This window comes from Nipponia nippon, unplaced genomic scaffold (genome assembly GCF_047370975.1).
Source record: "Nipponia nippon isolate SJK-2023a ecotype South Korea unplaced genomic scaffold, ASM4737097v1 scaffold_1, whole genome shotgun sequence".
Lineage (NCBI taxonomy): Eukaryota > Metazoa > Chordata > Aves > Pelecaniformes > Threskiornithidae > Nipponia > Nipponia nippon.
Window position 1 is genome coordinate 65,694,200 of NW_028262290.1, and position 20,460 is coordinate 65,714,659.

Genomic DNA, 20,460 nt, shown 5'->3' on the forward strand with positions numbered 1-20,460 from the left:
AAATATTACAAACTATTACAAGGTTAGCCTGAGCTGCTAGACCAGTTTACTGCTTGGTCCTAGAAATTAGTAGCTATTACTGAGCAAACAAAGCCAGTGTGAGCAGCAAATCTTGGTGGCAGTCGGCTGTGCAACGAACTTATCTGCAGCATAAGGCTGCATAAAGCCCTCGTACAAGGCACCTTGTGGTCCTTCCCGCAGGTAGTGAACCAGGTATCAGCTACACACACCGGTTCCAGGAAAAGGTTGTGTTTTGCCTGAGATGCTGCCTCCATGAAGCTGGGGAGGGGGGAGGATGGTGTGAGGTACCAAGAGGCTGCAAAAATGGAAGATGAAGCGAGAGGGCAAGCAAAGAGGGGACTGGATCGACAGAGAAGAACAGCAAAGAGTGAGCTCCTTTTTCTCCTCCCTCTGCCTTCCTTCTACCACTCTTCCTCTTCCAGCTGCCTTTTCTTTCACTCTCTCCTGACAGGGAACAAGAAGGATAGTAGGGAAAGGTCTGCCATGAAAGGGTAGAAGCCAACCCCTAATTTCTTCTTATTCCTCTTCTCCCTTCTCTTTAATTTCTGTGTTTAATCTGGCCCTGCTTGTTGCCTTTGGTATCTGTGACTGACTCAAATCTTACATCTCACAGCTGAGCTGTGGTGGCCCAAGGCAGTCCATCCCCTCCAGGAATGGTGAGAGGTCCCATAGATGCCAGCCTCCTTTGGGAAAAATGTAAAAATCTCAGACCTACATCTTTGCATGTTGACGATGACAGGGACTGTTGCCTTGAAGCCCTGGGCTGAAGCCAAGTCTGAGACAGGCCAGCAGAAATGCTGAAGTGTGGAAGATAGCTGGAGAGCACAGCACTGACTAAGTATTTGCAGAGTTTTGGTTAGTACCTGTTTAGTGTAATGACAGGTAGAAGCAGACTGGCGTAACGACAGAAACAGATCTGGGTGTTTGCAGAAAAATTAGATAGGAAATCCCTCAGGATCAGTTTAAACCAAGCTTGGAGCAACTATTTTATACACATAGACATTTGAGACATACAGGCGGAAAAAATGTCATGATGATACAGGTTTCTTATGCGATAGGTGATTTTCTGCCACTTACCTTCTCCCTGAAGTGCCTGTTTTCTGCAGTAGCTGTCAGAAGTGATGCCACAGTCTCACTGACTTCATTTTTATTTTCATTGAGAAGTAAAGCCAAAGCTCTCAAAACTTCTTGCTGTGGTGGAAGGTTATTGGAGTTTATTTTGGCCACATTTTGCTGCAGTTTTCCATCTTTCACTGACTGCAGCACCTGAACCACAGACGCTAGAAGTGCAAAAGGAAGGTTCTTGTTACTTATTTTATCTTCTCGATATTTCAGATTGCTCATTTCCCTGCTAGCAGTCCTCAATTTTTACTAAACACACAAAGGACAGGAAAAATCCCCATCTGAGCAATTGCTATGGATCCGTATTGCGGTGTGTCTGCATGGAGAATTGACTGGGCTTTAAGTTGGGCCAGTGTCTCGGATGTTCTACCAAAGGAGGAGATGAGTAGATGGGCTAGGTGGGACACTGCGGCACTTACGCCCACCCAGAGTTAAGGGCCTACCTGTCAAAACTTCACTTTCTGCTGGAACATGTAAATCCTCCCTATAACAAGTGAAATCTAATATTGTCAGTGTATTGCCTTCCAGGGCATCTTTGTGAGAGCTTTTTCTAGGCAGACTGATGTCTGCCACCAAGAGCCAGGGCTAATGTGTTTCAGAGGTGGGCTGAAATGCCTTTTTCCTTCCAGGTTTTTGAGTAAAAGCTCCCCAGTATGCCCAAATAAAAATGAAAACTAGGCAAGGTTTCTCAAACTCCCTCTCAAATAGAGAAGAAGAAAACTTGGCTTGCCAGGGATTGCAGTCTAGCACACTCTGCGGAGCATCTGCTTCTCTCTTTAGCTCTCAGTGGCAGAGCCTGCCAAACACCGAGGAGCTGTGATCCCTTGCTCCTGAGAAGATCTCAGCACTTCAGAAGGTCTTTCCATAAAGGATGATGAAAGACCAGAACATCATCCAAGCTGCAGGCACAGAAAACTTCCCAGACCTTAGGCCCAGCCCACCACCATCAGCCATTTCCTAAAAACTAATTCTTTCAACATATTTCTTTCCCATTCAAATCTGGAAATAGAAATGACTGAGGGTGTATCTGCATCAGCTCCTTTCCCTTGATATGTACAACTGTTCAGGTGCATTCAGACTTAGTATCCAAGGCACTTATTTGTCTCCTTTCCTCCCTTCTTTTGTAAAATCAGCTTCAGGGCTGAACTGTTTAGTGCTGAGCTCAGAAGGACACCAATGTACTCCCCCGTTAGCCACCAGAATTTATATACCCTACCTTCTTTTGCAAGCTGCAGCAAATAGCTTCCGAGGTCATTAACACTGTGGCTGGCAAAATAGTTGTAATACTGAAAGACGGTAATGATCTCGGAGGACATGCTGGAGTAGAGGACAGGCTCCGTCCGGTCCAGGATCTGAGACACCAGGATCCTGAAGACTGCAGGCAGCCACAAACAAAGGGATGCGTTAGTGGGAGCAGAAGCTGTGGGCAAAATGCTGCAGTCCACTTCAAAGCCAGAAAGAAAGAAACCTATTTGCAAAGCCAGATACTTCCCAACCTCCTCAACTGTGGTTTGGTTAGAAGCTAGACAGACCTTCTCCCTGTTTAGCTGTCATCACCAGAGGATATCTTTTTAATGATGAACCTCTGCCAGTTTACGGATGGCTAGTGCAGTTTCCTACCCGATACAGCATTCTTTCTACCCAAACGATACCCTGCATTGCTAAACACATATCCATATGCACTGGCAGCTGCATCTCTGCGATGCCACGGAAGTAAGGGGGATGCGCACAGAAGCAGGATTTGGCTTTGCTTGTTTTCATGTTCCTGCGTGAGCACATGGCCTGCAGAAAGCTAGTTTGAGGCACTGTCTGTGAGAGCTGTAGCGTGGAGCAGGAGGAAAAACACTGCCCTGGGTAGGCATCTGCAATGCGGGTGCCCACATCTGAGCAAGTCACACTACATCCCCGTTCTAGCCCAGGGAGAGCTAGTCAATGTGGTACATCTCACTTCAAATAGGAACTTATATTCAGATAGACTCACTTGGCTGCATATTAATTCCATCCCAGTGAACCGTAATGGGGTACAGACATTATACGGACACATAAAATTAAGTGAGAGGATTCCTACTTCACTGAATCACTCACAAACCTGTATATGGGAATAGACTTACTTTCCCATTAGCTCATAAACTTTAAAACAATATTTTCTTTTCTGCTCACCTCACCTTTTCTCCTATTCTGATCTGATTATTTTGGACCAAAACTGGTTCAAGAGTTGTAGCATTAATTTTCACATGAGATCTTGGAGCCATGGCCAAACAGACCTCCAAGGGGTTGGAAAACAAAGCAATGAAGGTTGAGTAAAGCCCAGTATACCACCGTTCTCTATTTTGATGACTGACACAATTTTTTTGCATCAGTTCGTACCTGTTTCTGCAAGTCCTGGACACTCCTCATTCACTGTGGTGGCAAAATTGATATCCAGCTGCTTCATCATCTTGTCTGCAGATGTGTGATACACTCCCGAAGAGCCAGTACACTTCATCCAGAAAGCCAGCAGCGACAGCTTCTTGTGGAACTCTGGAATTGCTGGAGGAGAAAACAAAATGAACAATGAAACAAAGCTGTGCTGGAAGCATCGACTTCCAGAAGACAAAAGATGGTAAAAGTGGAGGAAATCTCACCCAGCCCACTGATGGACAACTACTGTTTGGTGGGTCGCCCTGTGCCATTACCTTCACAGAGCATGATCATGTGCGCACCCTAAGCTTGTAACGTGTTTTTTTCTGTTTCCCATGGTAGAATGTGAGAAAATTTGCTCCTGATTCAGTTCTGGACACTGATGTCTCATCCTTTTAAATACCACGAAATACTAGGGGAATACTGCAAATGGTCCGCACAAGACTGGTCCCTGTCCTAGCACTGCTCTGTGGCCTTGGGTAAGTCACTCAATTTTGCCTCAGTTTTCTGATAACCAAAGTAAATACACCATGGTATATTTGCCTATCCTGCCAGAGTGTTCACAAGGGTGAGTAACTAAGTGTTTGTCAAACTCTTCCAAGGTATTAAAATAGACACAACAACAACACAAATATTTAAATAGCTCTCCACAGAGATGACAAAAAATAGTATTTTGGGATAAACCATTCAAGGAGATGTATTATGCCTCTGATAGTATAAGGCAGATCCCCTCTTTCCTGAGGTAAGAGAAGTAGAAGATTTTGGCTCTTCAGAAGTGGCAGCATCCCCACCCCACCACAGCAACGACCTCTGTGCATCTTCTGCACATCAAGCAGGACAAGGATAAGTCCTTTCTCTTCTCACCTGCTTATTTCTGGATGTCAGCAATGAAGATAGAACAAGGCCCCTGACCAACCCTGGTGACTGCTACATCTGCTGGTAACTGTGGGTCGACCTTACTACGGTGGCATCTCCTGCAGTGGTGGTGAGCTCTGCACAGCGATTATTTCAGCAGGCACACATGCCCAAACAAACCCTTTTCAGAAGGAAACCCTCTAACTTGCCTCTTACCATCAGTAAGGGAGGTGATGTTTCCCAAGTTCTCAGTGCTGATCTCTGCGATATTCTCCATCACGAGGATCTGCCTGGACAGCTTATCCAGGAGGTCTCTTGCCACGAACGGTGTTTTACTGGAGAACACAATTTGCTGGTGAAGAAAAATGGGAAGAGAGGAAAAGGAGTCATTGAGCAAAAAAAAAAAAAACCTCGGAAGAAAACAAAAAACCTCCAAAACACCTGGCATCTGAAGAAGTGCAATGGCAAATTCATTGCCTGGAACCATGGGATCTCCTTAACTTCAAAAGCTTTTTGTCTCTGGGATATTTTATGATCCTGGTTGATATGCACTGTTGCTTATATTTTTAGATCTACACCCAGATCCAGGCACTTGAGTATCCAAGCAGCCATTAGCATAAGTAATTTCTGATTTATACACTCTGCAAAGTTAAAGGAATCCGTCATCATAAGCATTTAAGCCAGAAAAGAATATTAGTCTGACTTTCACATAACACAGGCCGCGGACTTCCAGGACATGCCTGCCTGGAGGCAGACCACAGGTCACTCTTTCTCCACTCCGTTTCAGCTCTGATCAACTCCTCAGTTGTCTTTATTAATTTGGTGCTTTTTCCTTGATAATACTCCCTGCTGCTGCATTTTCTTCAGCAGTCCACATAAATATTGTTCATGTCAAATCTGCTCCGTGTGCGGACACAGTTCGAGCTCGCTTCCCCCAGCTGCACATTTACTGTGTACTCTTATACTTAAGCCAAAAACCTTCCTTTTTCTCATACTTGTGAGTCAGCAAAGTGTCCAGCTCAGCACTAAGGGTGCTGGAATCAGACTCGCTCTGTATTGCTTCAGTGGGCCTTTGGGAAAATAAAGCTAATTACATCTAAGATGGAAAAGCCAAGTAATTGCAAAGAGGAAGCTGCAGTATGATTTGACTCATCAGGAAAACCCTGATGCCCTCCATTGCTCGGGTGGCTTGCTGGAGGTTTAAAATCACATTTGCTGTGCTTGGGCTCTGAAAAAAAACCTCTAAAAGATTGTGCTAGTTAGCTGTGAGCACAAACAGAGAATTTTGATGTCCGGGGGGGCTGTCATGCACTGCGTTCCCTGTGCGTGTTGCAGACAATCTCTCCAGCTCACACTCCCTAAATGAGCTAGGCCCGGTACCTGAATGAGCTGTGTGCAATACTGCAAGTGCTTAACTATGGTTATATCGAGGCTGTCGTTCCCTGTGGTCAGGGGCAGAGGGCTGCCGGCCACGCTGGTGCCCACACCCGTGTCCTCGGTGAGAGCTTCGCTCAGGTGGCCTCTGGCTTCTGGGTGCTCCGTCCTGTAACTGGGGAGGGATGAGGGAGGGAGGTCAGTGCGGGGCCGACTGCCGACCCGGCAGACACACGCACACAAGCTCACTCAGGGTGACGAGCAACGAGCACGGCAGAAGAGCTGAAAGCAGCCAGAAACCTCGCGATGAATACATCATATCGCAAAGGAGCAGTGCTGCCCTGGCTGGGCTGTCCCCTCGGTGGGTACAGCCCCCTGGCCCCTGACTGGTTTGCCTTGAGCGATGCGATGCCCTCACCAGCAAGCCTTTTTAACCCCCCGTTACTGTCGCTTGGTGGTGACAGTGTTTTCTCCCATCTCTTGGTAAATCATCTCCCCAGTCGCTCTGGATTAAGCCCCCTTAAAATTTGTGCCATCCCAAGCACCGAGCTGCTAGGAACAGCTCAGTGCTTCTGGTGTCCTCCTGCCGCCAGCTTTAATGCTCATCGCAGAGGAGACGAAAACCACTGCTGGAGTAAGAGACATGATGTTTTCATACGCTGTTTTAGGCACAATGTGTACAGCTTACTTTGCCAATCATTTCTGTAAGAGCGTAAAGCTAGTCTCACTGTGTTTTAAATCATTATTTCCAACATTGTCTTGTTGTCCAAATGGTCCTCCCTGTGTTTAAATGCAAAGGCCGAGGTCAGTCCCCAGATGGCAAGTGTATTTGGCTGCAAGTTCGGAAGTTTCAACACTTGCAATCTTTACACTGAGTCACACACTTACTTACACATCTAAAAATGGAAGCGGGGATCTACACTGTCTGGGGATGAGCCAGAGGGGAAAAAAGGAAATTTTAACTTCTACTTTAACTTAAAAGATTTTAGTTGCTTTCTAAGTTACCTTATAACTAACTTAAATTTATGCAAACGTGCCTGGTTAAAGCCAGATCCTTAAATCAATGCAGACTGAACTGAGCTCAGAGTGCCAATTTAGCAAGCAACACAATTCTCCAAGTTTTTCTTCCCACCAAGTCTTATTCTGTAAAGAGGATATGCAGTGAGACGATGGGAACTGCATGGTGGTTGCTTATTTGCACTCAAAATTGTTTTAAACAGGCCATGATAAGCTGCAAGAAGGACAGCTCCCTGGTTGGAAAGCATGGGGTGCGAGGGAACCATGTTCTTTTCTTTTTTCCCAGCTCTTGAGCCGCTTACATGCCTGCCGGGCATCGTGTCAGCTCCGAGGATGCAAACATGCTTTTAGGATCTAATGATTGAAACACAGCATCTTAAGGTCACACGACAATGACAGACCATGGCACAAACACCACAGCTTGCTTTTTTTTTTTTTTTTTTTTCCTCTCAGAAAGACCAAAAGTGATGAAAGAACGGCAGGTAACACGCAGGGCCATGAACAGAGTACCAGTCATCACTCTTACATTCCAAAGGAAACCTACACCATGCTGCTTAAATCTGGCCCTGTGTTACTGTTACTGACAAGCTTAATCCACTGCAAAGACTCATTTGGCTAGAGAGAAAAGACAAAGGGAGGGGGGGGAAAAACAACAGAGGATTTAGTAATTACATCCAAGGAAAGCCAGGTCCAAACCTATGTCAAGGAAGAGGCTCTGCCAGTATTGATGTCAACTTAATTTAATTTACCCTTCTCCTTTGGAGGACAGATTGCGTATATAACAGGAAAAAAATGATCCTGGAAGCTAAAGATTTTGTATGCAGCAGCCACGGGGAACACTCTGACCCTATAAAACTCATCAAGGATTACTCAGTCTTCCTTGAATAATGTGTGCACCGGGATCCCCTGTTAGCGACACAGAGCTAGGGTATCAGTTTGGCGTAAGCACAGCTGGCAGTTACTACAAACTTACCTATTCTTCTCAATCTCAGTGTCTGAAAATACTGAGTCTGCACCTCCTCCACCATTACAAACCTCCACACCACCACCATCCTCATCATCAAAGTCAGAGGTGTTCAGGAAATCAAAGCTTTCTAAAGCACTTTCAACTGTTAGACTTAAACTGGAGGACCTGCTTCGGCTTACTGCTGGCTTGCACTGCAAAGGCAGAACGAACCAATGAAAACCCCAGATATTAGCTACTACTGAAAGAAAAGAAAAAAAGGATAAAGCTTTAAACTTTCAAATTCTTAATTTTATTTTTAAAACTTCATTTTATTGGCTGTTTCATTTCAAACCTTCATATTCATAGCATATACAATCAAAGCCTGAGAACTGGAAAAACCCTTCCCTTCCTCTTCCCCTCCCCATCCTACCCCTTCTCTTCCCCAAAGGAAAACCCTCAAAGGCAAAATTCGATGTGTTTTATAGAAACGAGAAGTACATCTTGAATCCAAATGATGCAGCTTTCAGCATCCTCCAAAAGGAGAGACGGCAATTCACACACTGGAAGTTGAAAGGGGAAGGCACGTTCTGTAATCTCTGTTCTAGCTACAGAAGCCAAATTATACATATCCAATGGCACAATCGGATTTATTCCAGATGTAACTCCAACGGACCTTAGCCAGGAATAAATTTGGTGCCGTATCTGCAGATTTATTCACGGGATGAGGGGACGTTTGTGGCCTTTGAAGCCACATGGCTTATCAAGGAAAAGCTGATCAGGCATCACATTCCTAGGTGACAGAGAAAGGCAGTATTGTAACTCGAAAATTAACAGTGCTAGAGATGGGGGAAACCATCCTGTCTCACCACTGGGAAGAAATGCAACTGAAGCCCTGCTGTTGCTGTAGGACGTATCAAAGGCCCTGGTCCCATGTGCCCATTCATCCAGATGCGCTCATAGAGTTGTTTCCAGAGTCACCTTGCAGGATCAGATGTAACTTGAGGGATCACCTCCGTTGGTTTGTGCAATGACTTCTTCAACACCTTTAACACTATGTCATTATTTGACCAGAACAGCCAAGAGCCACCGGTGCTGTTCCACAAGCCACATCGTCCAGTCCCAGGCAGGAGCCAGGACTTTGTCTCGGTTTGTAGGAAGAAATGCATTGGCCTCCAAGTTCAGACTCAGTACCAGCTCCTCTAGAGCTAAGGAGGCTTGGAGTTTTGTTTCCAATTCATTTGCACACAGTATGAATGCTATAATGGTCATATGTTAGCACTTATGATGCTTGACACCTTAAACTGATCGTACAGTCATTAGCTCATCAAACACACTTCCCAACACCTCTGTGACAGACGTGGCTGCTGTATCTTGCTTCCTCTGCGGCGCCAATGGTTTTAGCAACCATTTCTTTCAGGGCTGGTAGTGCAGTTTCTTCAGGCAAAAGCAAACAGCAGCACGTGGGCTTCTCCTTTTCTGTGCCCGTCTGATATTGCCAAGAGAGATTTCTTTAGCCACAGTTGGATTCCAGCTCAACCTTTTTGCACGGGGAGCCCGGCACGGCTGCTGGCGATGCTGAGCGTTGGTCTGCAAGCTGATCAATAAGCGGCACACAGACATAAAGGAGATCTGGAAAAGGCGTCCTTCTCCAGTGTGCAGGAATCCTGTCTGCACACGTCCGTCCTCTTTCTTCCCCCCATCCCACGTCTGTCCCTTTGTGACTTCTGATAAAAGGAGTGTAAATAAACAGTCTCCATTGTCCCTCTGCTGTTTGGATAGTTGACCTCTTTTGTACAAGCTGCGGAGCAGCCAAGAACTTAAAAAATAATAGTAATAGTAGCTTTGCCTGCTTGAACCTCCTTGGGAAACAGCGCAAGAAACAGGGGCTGCAGGCTGTCAAAAAACACTTAATTTGGGAAAATATCATGCAGCTGCAAACACCAATGGAAACACAGATGTTAACAAAGTTTCTTTGTAAAAAGCTAATGCTGAAGTATAAATGCTTCCCTCCTTCCTCCTCAGCCATGTTTTTAAATGATGAGGCTTAAACAACTAGCAGACCAACTTGCATATGAATATGAAGCATTTGAAATGATTATTTCCCATATAACACTCTTTGCACAGTAATGCATCATGAGTTATTATTCATGGGAGAGACATGAGTCACAGTGATCGGCAGTAAACGTATTAACAACACACATGCAAAACCCTTTTCTTCTTTCTAATTTTCAACGTTATGTCCATCCTGGTGTAATGACAGGATGTCTCTCATTTTTTAAAATGGATGGGGGAAACGGAAAAGGTTTGGAAAAAGCTTAGGCGATATGGGGATGGCAACCTTCAGTGAGACTTGTGCTTCTAAATCTCTTTGGCAATTTAGAAAATTCAGCTTGTATGGCTACAAGGCCTGATCCTCAGCTGGCATAGTTTTGCACAGCTCCACGGAGTGCAGGGGTAGTATGCTAAAGCACACCCACTGAGGATGTGACCCACAGATTTTAAAGACACAAGGCTAGATACAATCTGATCTCCAGTATGGCACAAGCAACGGGTTCACAAGTGGTTTCTTCACAGAATGGTATAATTTAATTACCCCTCTGTCACTGCACCTTTTTCTCTTTCCCCCAGGTTTCAAATAGATTAAAAGATCCATTGCTTGAGGGTACAAGGCTACGGTAAGTGCATTCCAGACAAGTTTAAAAATGCAACACTGTGAAAGGATGCTCCAAGCAGGAGCAAATCGACTGCTACTAAGGAATTTTACTGAGCTCCAAAAACACTGCTTTGATGTTTGTGAGGCAGGGGAGGAGATTCTACCTGCTAGATTTTCTTTAGGGTAGTATTTTCCAAAAACGTACTCACTTTTAGGATGTCATCCAGATGCATCACTTCTTGGTCCAGGTCCTGAAACTCTTTATACTGCTCTTTATGTGGCTCAAGAGCTAAGAGAAGCCCTTGCAAGGCTTCTTCAATGCTTCCATCGAGATAAGACTTATATCCTTCTGATTCCCCACTGATCGATCCCTCACACTGCAGCCTCTCTGGGGTCATGGGTGCCTCTGCTGACGTTAGCCTTTTTACCAGCTGCTTCGTGATGTTGCCCTCATAGGTATCCAGCTCCACAGGCTTGAGCTCTGAACCTTCATCTGTGTCCTGCAGGAGAGACACCGGGACGCTTGTTTCTATAAAGACACGATCGCTCCCAGCATCGGAGTTTCTTTGGCAAACTTCAGGAGCTGCCCTTGGGGTGGCCTTGTTCTCAACCGCTGCTCCCTCTCCCTGGGATGGCAGGTCCTTCGGCTCAGCGACAGAGTCTCTGCGGGAGTCACTGCTGCTACAGTCCAGGCTTGAGCTCTTGGAGGACTTGAGAGCTCGGTGCTGGGTGGGGGTCGCGGTGATCTCAGGGCTGGAGCTGACATGAGCAGAAGAGGGCTTTGCTGCGTTGGCAGGGGGCGTGCGGTCTTCGTAAGGCAGGTCGCCAAAAGTGAAAGAAAGAGGTCGCTTCTCGGTAGTTGCTGTTCCATTTTCAAAGACGTCATCTGGCAAATTTGACTGAAAAGATAATAGTGAAAGAGAGAAAATGTTTTTCATGTAGCACTGGAAAGAGAAAAAAAATACAGTATGTGCCCAGGAAAGAAAAATGCAAGGAAAAAGATTAAAGAAGCATTCAAGACTTGAGAGATGGGGAAAATATTTCAAATCCAACTTCTGCTTTCATCTGGCATGGCTCCTGATTTTTCCCTGCTGGGAAAACTGCTGGAAAACTTGGGCTCAGCATCTCTTTGGTAAGCAGAGAGCTCTAGGAAGCGAGTCGCAGAACAGAGACCTGAATTTTGCTCGTCCTACCAGATTCCCTCAGACAGCATTTCCACTGCACTGCTCTAGTTCCTGCGGCATGTCTCTTTTTAATGGGGTTGTACTTAAGCCACCTTGGCTGCATTTTCATACCCATTATAGATTTCCGTTGTGTTTATTTTCTGACTTCTAAAATAGAAATCCCTAAAATTTAACACAGTTTGCCCCAAAAGTTTCTCTAGTGTTATGGCATTTTAATGGTGATATTGCTATGCTATTTCTTTTCTGCTGAAAGTATATGTTCTGCATGTGGCATGGATATCTCTAATAATTGTTGAACACAAGTTACATAGGAGTCCTGTTCAACACGAGTTTCTGCAAAAATGAAACAGAAGAATTTGTGTAGTGGTGTATTGACCGGGACATTGATCATTTAGGAAGCAAAACCAGTGTACACAGATGCAAAAATGATCACAGCATATACATATGTTCATCACTCTGACTGACCTATGGGGAAAAATCGTTGCAGGAGTCACAACCTGCCTATCTGACCTACAAATCTTGCTTTGTTATGTGGTCAGCTCATGGAAATGCACAGCACAGATGAAAGGCAACCACTATTTTGCTGACAATTTCCTGGAAAGAACTGTAGGCATTCACATGTTGGTAAGGTGCATAAGGTTAAAGTGTCCAAAACTTGCATCTTTTTTTCCCAGCACAATTAGCTGCTTTTTTCTCTAAACATAATTTATTGAAAGGTTCATTTCTTCTTTCCCCCGACATGGGTGTACTTTTAGCATCTCAAAGTCACGTTACTAGGCAAATGTATAACATCAATCAGTGTAGCAGGCCGCTTTTAAGAATACCATGTTGGCTTGTATTCCTGCCCTGCTCTCCACCCACAGATCACTGGCTTCTGATCATTATCCCTGTAGAAACCAAGAGGAACTTTGATTTAATGTGAGCAGCATGGACTCTCACAGTCATGTTCTCCCCTCTAAACAGTCAGCAAAACGAGTGAGTTGCAACAGAGAGCAACACATGAAGCATGCATGGGAATGGAGATGCCACACAGGGACTGAAAAAAATCCTTCACCAGACGAAAACCAGGACTCACATATAGCTCTAGCCCTGCTTTTGGGCTTAGCCTGTGCGATGGCAGGTCACTAAAAGAGCGACTGCGACGAAGCTTGTCAAAGAAAGTGTCTTGTAGAGCATCTAAGATTGTCAACTTTGGCCTGTCTTGCAGGGGATGCAGCCATTTCTTCAACAGTTAAAGCAAACAGGGTGTGAGGAAGGGCAAGTTAAAGGAATGCTTTGTAGCAGAGTACTAAATTACAGGCATGGGATGCAGCACTTGTAAAATTCATATCTGTACAGATGGCCTATTCAGCTTAATACACAGTCCTGATTAAGCATTCAGAATTTGATTCATGCAAAATGTGAAGAGCAGCCTGTGAATATCTTCGGTACAGTGGCAAATTTGACCATGGGATGCATTAAAAATACTAGTGCTATAATGGTTGTTACTGTTACAAAATGAACACACATTCCGTAATGATTATTCAAGTATTATAGCAGTCAGGCAAGAAGAATAGGTATGCAATAATTGGCCACGTAGTTTCAAAGATGCCAGGATCATAGTCACCTTTTAGGATTAGCAGCTAGGAATGCACTTGCTTTATAAGTATTTGTAAGGCTAACCTGCTGGAACCAGGGAAAAAAAGCTTAGACATGTAAGGCAATGAAGCGTTTGCAGTGTTTGAACTGCTCTAGGGCTTCTCATTACATAAACATGAAGCCAAAGAGAGCTTACAAAGAATGAGTGGTCCTTGAAGGTTGGCGTTTCTGGAGTGCCTTGGCTGTACATGGACATTCTCCTCTGGAGAGCAGATGCCTTGCTCACATTTCCAGTGGATGGGGTCAAGTCTTCAACATCAAAGGGACTACAGACACACAAGCAGGAAAAAAAAATGGTTGTTAGGCTGAGCAAGAAGGAATTTCAGGTCCATGTAAAGGATTTTTGAAAAGGTGGTTTATTAGCACATCAAAACCCAGAGGTAGCAAGTTTTTTAACAGAAGTGTTTGAAGGAAAATGTTGTTAATTAGACAGCAGGCTCAGAAGTGTGGTTTTCGGTTCTGATAAAAGTATTCTACTGTCAGAAATCATTTATGTAGCGTAGTCTGATGTTATTCTTCTCACATGAAAAGTATTCTTGGATTTGAGCTGGCAAGTGTCACACATACTAATGAGAAAGGTGCTCTACTATTAATAGAACTGTTGCATATAAAGGAAACCAGTAGCTGTTATTGCTGGCTTCACGTTTGTTGCATTACAAGAAAGAGCATACATGACTGTAAAAGCTAAAAGCATCAATGCTTCTTCAGAAATGACAGTTACCGATTTTATTAAAGTGCTGTGAGAATTGGGTTTGAATCCTAATGCCACCAGCTTACCTATGCTCAGCAATACAGATGGACAACGCTAGGAGATTTCCCACCACCCTCAGGCCATGTACAAAGCCCATAAAAGCCAGCTTTTAAAGGTGGGCCAACTTCTGATCTTGGCTAGGGTAGCATAAATCCAGGGCAACCCCACTGAACTTGACACTAATATTAAAAAAAATTAATGAATATGTATGGACTCAGTCATATCTTTTTCTTGAGCTTGGGGAAGAATTATACACTTTAGTCAATTCCATGATCTCTCATCACGATCTGTTTCATATGTCTCATAATGTCAGTGCTCACCAGGCCTACTGTATCAGCTGAAATAGGCACAACTAAGAAACTGGGTACAACCCCATTCGCCACAGGTAATACAGGAATACTGTGGCTGACCATGAACTATTTCTCATCTCCCAAACTTGGGCCACAATTCCTTCCCCATCTGCCTCAGCAGGGAGCAAAAAAGGAGAGGAAAGATCATGTGGACCTTTTCTCTTTGGTTGAATTTTTACAACTGCGTGCGTGCGTGCGTGCGTGCGTGCGGGCATGACCGACCGACCAACTCTACTTACTACCAGGTGATTTCAAGGTTCAGCTTTATTGTGCCAAGGTCGTTAATGTCTACTGCAACCACCTGGGGCCGAGCTGCAAACAGGTCTTTTGTCTCACAGGTAACACTTCCCACAAGGATGTGAGTAGCAAGTCCTTTAACTTCTGTGACCTGTAAGAGACAAGAACAGGATATCTAGGACCACACGAGGCATTGAAATCCTTAATTACAAGGCAATGGTTTTGATTTTCTGGCCTGGACCCCTTCCTAAAAGGCTTCTGAAGTATGACTGTGTTTGTTGCACCTTCATAACTTAGGGGAAAATTCAGATTCATAATTTTTTTTTAATAAATGCATAATTGCATATGATATGCTTCTATGTTTTCTTTATGTTTTTATGGGTGTCAGAAGAGAACAACCATACTGGCTGAGACCAAGGGGCTATCTGACCTTGTATGTGGTCTTTTGCAGTGACCATAAGCAGATCCCAAAGGAAGAGTAGGAACAGGGAGAGTATATTGAATGTTTTCCTGTCTAATATTCTCTCAGCAATTGACAATTTTCATGTCAGGCAATCTCCTGATGTAGCTGGCCTACTTAGTAATTCCCAAGGGAGCCCTATACTATGTATTTGTCTCGTGTAACTCTGGGGCAACGAGGGGATGGAGCAGTGATGGAAAGACTCCGGTTTAGGAGGATTGCTGCTGATTGCTAGGAGTTGCAAAAGTTGTTCTTTCCCTGGGGGACAGGGCATGGAGTCAGAGGGATTTTCATTATGAAATTTTGGGAACTGCTGTGCTCTAGGAAGCTGCCAAAAAGTCGGAGTGGTTTTTCTATGCACCCTCATCTCACTGTGAGCAGAAACCTCACAGCGCTGCTACCTGACAGCATAGCACTGCTGTGCTGCGCAGGGTGGTGACACTGGACCTCAGGACTCTTCCAGCTTACGCCCAGATGGCCCTGTGTGTGTTCAAATGAGAGCCCTATGTATTTCTCCAGATCAGCAGATGCTGCTCTCTTATCTCTCTTATTACTCATCAGTAATGTGATTTTTTGGTTTGGGGTTTTTCATTGCTGTTGTTTTCCTGAATACTGTTAGCAAACAGGTGTCTACCATTCCCTTGCTTTGGTGCAAATCATCTGAGTTGCTGGAGAGCGATGTGAGGCAAGGGTCGTGTTCGTATGGCTATGCCGCCAGTCTGGGGAGAGTTAGGACAACCGCTCCCACAGGACTCCCAAACTGATTACAGTCTTGTAGCATCTAGACTGGACAATACTATAGCACTTCATTCTAGTAGGTGTGTTGGAAATACTAATGATGGCTCATTTCCAAAGAGTTTAATGATCTGCTGCTGCGTTTTTGCTGATGGTGCATGAGAAGGCAGCTTCTTGACTCCTGCCTTGCTTGCAGGCAAAGGAGTTAGCATGCATACCTTAATGGAGATCAGTCCAACAATGAGAGGGAGGAAAACCATTTCTTCTCCGTCCCAGCTTTGCTTGCCATTCATTTCTATTTTGCCTTTCAGTTTCCATCGCTGGCGACCATAACGCATGAAAATCTGAAAAAGAAAAATCCTCTTATTTTCTTGAGAAGTCTGCTCTCTTGATGCACAAATATTAGAAACAGAATTGGGGACAGGGTCTGAAGTAGGTTGGAAGAGTTAGTGGTGTAGGTGCTGCCCTTCTGCTTCCAGAAGGAAAAGGTCTGTCCTGCAGGATCTCTGCCTCTCTGCTCTCCTCATCGCTCCTTTTGGTAAGGCACCCCTCACCCCAGCTTTCGCCTTCAGATAACTGGATGACTCATAACAAAGAAGCTGCAGGAGTTTTAACTCTAATTACAGGGAAAGCGGCAGTGGGGGGCAGGGGAAAGAGTTGGGAGGGCAGGATGAAAGCCCCCATGGCCTTTCCTAACACCTACAGCTTGCTGGCTCTGCTGCCTTCCCAGGCAGGGAAGAGGGTAGGTGAGCTTTTGGCCATCTCCCATCAGAGGCCTCCCCAGCTGCAAGACTTTGGCTGGCCGGTGATGGAAATGAATGAGACCCACAGTGCAGTAACACAATTTGAAGTGGTAAGAGCAGCAAGCCCATTTTGGGCTGCAGGGCCGGCTAGGAGAGACCTGCATCGCCCCCGCAGAGGAAGCATACGCTGCTTGCAGGTGTGAAAGCAGCAGAAGAGATTTGTCACAGGGAATGAGAGTGGGAACAAATGAATTGATGATCAAGACAGCTGGGAAGCACAGGTTGGGGGGATCCGTTATCACTGTGAATTTCTTGGAGGGTTAGCTCTGTTCTGGATAGAGCTGGAGGCTTTTATTTTAATCCATCTCCAATTAACCTGCTCTTGATGTTCTCCACTGGCAGACCACAGTGACTGGAGATCCAGACACAGCCTTACAGCAGGTAACATCTGGGTCTCAAGAAATGGTTATCCTGTGCCTTTCTGCTACTCTGCTTTATGATGATGTAAAGTCTAAACATTCCGTAAAGGATGCTCTCAAGGACTTCTTTGACTTGCTCTGCATGCATGGGATGGGACATATGCTTTTTTCTAGGGGAATTAGAAATGTTTTTCACGAATAAGACAGGGAGAAGCATGCCCTCATTCTAGGAGACACTTAAAAATAAGGGGGTTTTGCTTGTGGGTTTTTTTTTAATTTAAATTTTTAAAATAATAAAAAAAATAGCTTGTAGTTCTTTGAATAGATATCATCCAGTGCTCTGAATATAATTTTCAGGTCTTCTGGCAGCTTCTGACAGATGCCCTGACATAGGCAGACATAAAGAGAACTTCAAGGTTTTTCAGAGCATATACAGGAAAAATAATAGCTGTTTCTTGGGGTGCTGATGTGAAAAGGCTTTATTCATTGCAATGTAAAAAGCAGCAGAAATCTGCCTTCCTTTTGATTCTTTTGCTATTAAACAAACCATAAACCAACCCAGACATACCTCATATTGATCTCCTGGGCAGAGCCGAGCGAAGCCAGCCAGACCTGAGAAGGAAAGAAACAGAGGGGCTGTGGGAGGGCCTGGGCAGCTGAGGGCAGTGGGGTGCCCCGGGGCCGCCCCCGGGAGGTGTTTTTGACCCCCCTCTTGCTGCTGCCTTAGGGCCCTCCAAACCAAGACTAACCCCCCCCCCCCCAATATTAATTTTCTTTCTCTTTCATTTCTTTTTTTTTTTGTATACAATTAGGTGGGTTGTGGTTTCCAGCATATCAAAGATTTGAACTTTCTAGCTTTTTTTGCCACAACAGCACGAATTACTCTATAATAATTATAGAAAAAGAAGAAACAGCTTCCTGACGTCATCTGGCTTCAGAAACCGTGCTTAGCACCCTCACTATCATGATGTGTAGGCGAGCTGCTGATTATCATGTAGTTCTTGCTGCTTAACACTAATCAGACCAAGCTACACATTTTAACACAGATTCCTTTTTAGTACATCTTAATAGAAACACAGGAGGGGCTCCTTCTGTTTGGCGTTTCCATAACATTATCGCTCCCATACAATCCTAGTAAGTGCATCAAGGAAAAAGACTTGACACCTGTAATATGAGATTTATCCCATCTTTCCCCAGAGGGGGAGAAGTAGTGCAGCAAAGCACTTGTGGTATATGTTGGCTTGATTTTCTTTTTTTTTTAAATTGATGATGCTATTTCTATATTGGCACCGTGCATATGAAATGGAAAGTTTCCTGACGCTTGTGACCATCCTGAAATCCCAAGAACATTACCATCCCTCTCCTGGCCTTGTGATCTCTTCTTCTACTGGATGCAACTGGTTGGTTTTCACTAATCTAGCCCTCTGCTTCCACAGAGGGAACCTCCCCTTTCTCACAGATCTCCTCAGTAGTTAGCTATTGCACTTGTTTTGGTACAAAAATTTACTCAGCTTTGCCTGGGTAAGCCTAAAACTATGCCTCTAGTGTTGCAACGCCCAAAGAAACCAGTCTGAGGACACATACAAAGCCTGCGGCAGAGAAAGGGATGAAAACAAACTTTCCAGGGTCTTTGGGCTGCATTTATCCTAAAATGCCGTGGTTGAACATACATGGGTGTGTTAAAATCAAGGCAAGTAAGACAAACCCTAATGTTGGCTTTATCTACTGGGCTGAATTAGTTCTGCTAGCTGGACTGTAGGAGCAACGAGGCCCCTGCATGCAGTCATGGCCTGTCCCTGTGATCTGCTGATCCTCCTCTTCCATTTCTTTGACCAGAAAAGCATTTTCTTCACTCATCTTACTGTTTAGCAGAACAGAGAGGTCCTTGCGCAGAGCTCATATTACCATTTCCTTTCTAATTTATTTACTGTTTATAAATAATTTAAGCTTACTAGCACTCCGCTGCTGCTTCTCTCTCCCCAGGCACGCTTTTATAAGTGAATTTGATCTCTGCTGGGACATCTCTGAAAGTATCTGAGGAAAATAAAAGGTCCTTTCTTCGCTCAGTGGATGGGGTGGGAGGGGGAACACGGCTTAAAACGCCACACGGACCTTGTCCGGAGTCGAGTGCTGTGAGCAGCTACTGGCCCAAGCAGGCACCGCTTTGGGCCAAGGGACACGGAAGGAAGCAGCAACACGGAGAGGTGAAGCTGGAACGGAGCTCCTGCAGTGGTAGGCACTGGTCCAGCCTCTTCAGCCTGATGAAGAGGGGGCTAAGTGCTGACTTGATTACAGGGGATAGGTACTTCCAGAGGAAACAACTTTTTGGTAACTGAATGGCTCTCAGGGACTAAATGTATGGCAGCAGCCAATGGCTCTATCATGCCATTTCAAATGTCACGCCTTTGTAAAAGCACTGTCCTGGGCTTGTAAAGCAGGTCAGATGGGAGGTTGCTCCTGGGGTGTCAGCGTAAGTAATTAGGGGATAGGGTCATTGCGTGGCTGTGGTAAGGTGGCAGGACACTAGCGTTCTTCACTGGGAGGGCCACCTGAAGTTCATGCAACATGTACACCTCTGCTCGGGTGCAGGATGCTGGACACGTGGATGGTGATTGCTGGTGCTGGGCTCCATGTTGCAGAGCCCCTGGTACGTCAGGTCAGCCTATCGCTCTCCCCAGGTGAAACAGCTGAGCATTTTACCTCCTGCTGTCCTGGCACTTCCAACAGGTATAGGGGCACTTCCCTATACATCATAAGAGGACATGCAGATTCCATACAGGGACTCCTAAATTTCCACACTGGGTTTCCCTGTTTCATTTCAACAGCTGATTAATCCTGAGCAGTAATCAAAGCCTGCTGGCAAGTTTATTATCTTTATTTTGAAAAATGATTAGGTTTTTTTTTTTTTTTAAAAATATCAGTCATAAAAGCACAGTGTGGGTCCCCTGCTTCCTGACAGCACTGTGTAGGTTGGCTTGCTTTCAGTGTAAGTGACAGAGGGCACAAAATAAAAATAACTTTCACTGGAATGGCTAGGAACAGATAAGCTTTGGGGAGAAGAATGCTTTGATTTTAAATTAGATCCTAAAGTTAGCTGGATATGCTGCAGTATAACATAAGAGGGAAGCTTGCTGCATGTATCTGTAGGCTTTTGTGCTAGAGCTGTTGTGAGCTTTAGCAATAGCAATGGCTGGATTGTCCTATTGGATTCCTATTCCTAGGGAAAACTATCTCGATAGAAATCTTAGCTGTCCTAATTAGAGAATACTTAATGATACACCATTTCTCTTAGCAATTTTCTAATTTGGGCTTCTTTACGTTATGAGAACTGTGTTCAGAAGTAGCTTTTGTTTGGGGTTTGTGCTCTGCTCCCACATGTGAGTGCCGCACCTGGCTCCTCCAGTCCTTGAGCTTTGCTGGAGGATTTGGGCATACAAAAAAGAAGGGGCCAGACCTTTTCAGCCCAGTCATTTGTGATGCCCGGACACCTTTGCAACATGTCCTGCTGTCAGGAACTGTACATTGCACTGCATTTACAGCAAGTAAGGAAACACT

At 44.9% G+C, this 20,460-nt stretch overlaps 1 protein-coding gene across 3 annotated transcripts in view; it reads right to left on the reverse strand.

Annotated features, from left to right (window-relative positions):
* RIPOR2 (RHO family interacting cell polarization regulator 2) overlaps nucleotides 1-20,460 on the reverse strand; it is a 69,208-nt gene that overhangs the window by 5,460 nt on the left and 43,288 nt on the right. The window contains exons 9-20 of one of the 3 annotated variants that reach the window (XM_009471286.2): nucleotides 17,474-17,517; nucleotides 15,962-16,087; nucleotides 14,551-14,699; nucleotides 13,347-13,476; nucleotides 12,648-12,794; nucleotides 10,598-11,287; nucleotides 7,763-7,947; nucleotides 5,779-5,947; nucleotides 4,615-4,750; nucleotides 3,511-3,672; nucleotides 2,360-2,518; nucleotides 1,099-1,301 (exon numbers count right to left, since the gene is read on the reverse strand). In XM_009471286.2, the coding sequence (XP_009469561.2) occupies nucleotides 1,099-1,301; nucleotides 2,360-2,518; nucleotides 3,511-3,672; nucleotides 4,615-4,750; nucleotides 5,779-5,947; nucleotides 7,763-7,947; nucleotides 10,598-11,287; nucleotides 12,648-12,794; nucleotides 13,347-13,476; nucleotides 14,551-14,699; nucleotides 15,962-16,087; nucleotides 17,474-17,517 (2,300 nt within the window). The remainder of the gene's footprint in view (nucleotides 1-1,098; nucleotides 1,302-2,359; nucleotides 2,519-3,510; nucleotides 3,673-4,614; nucleotides 4,751-5,778; nucleotides 5,948-7,762; nucleotides 7,948-10,597; nucleotides 11,288-12,647; nucleotides 12,795-13,346; nucleotides 13,477-14,550; nucleotides 14,700-15,961; nucleotides 16,088-17,473; nucleotides 17,518-20,460) is intronic. The other 2 variants (XM_009471287.2, XM_087758128.1) reach the window with 2 other exon arrangements.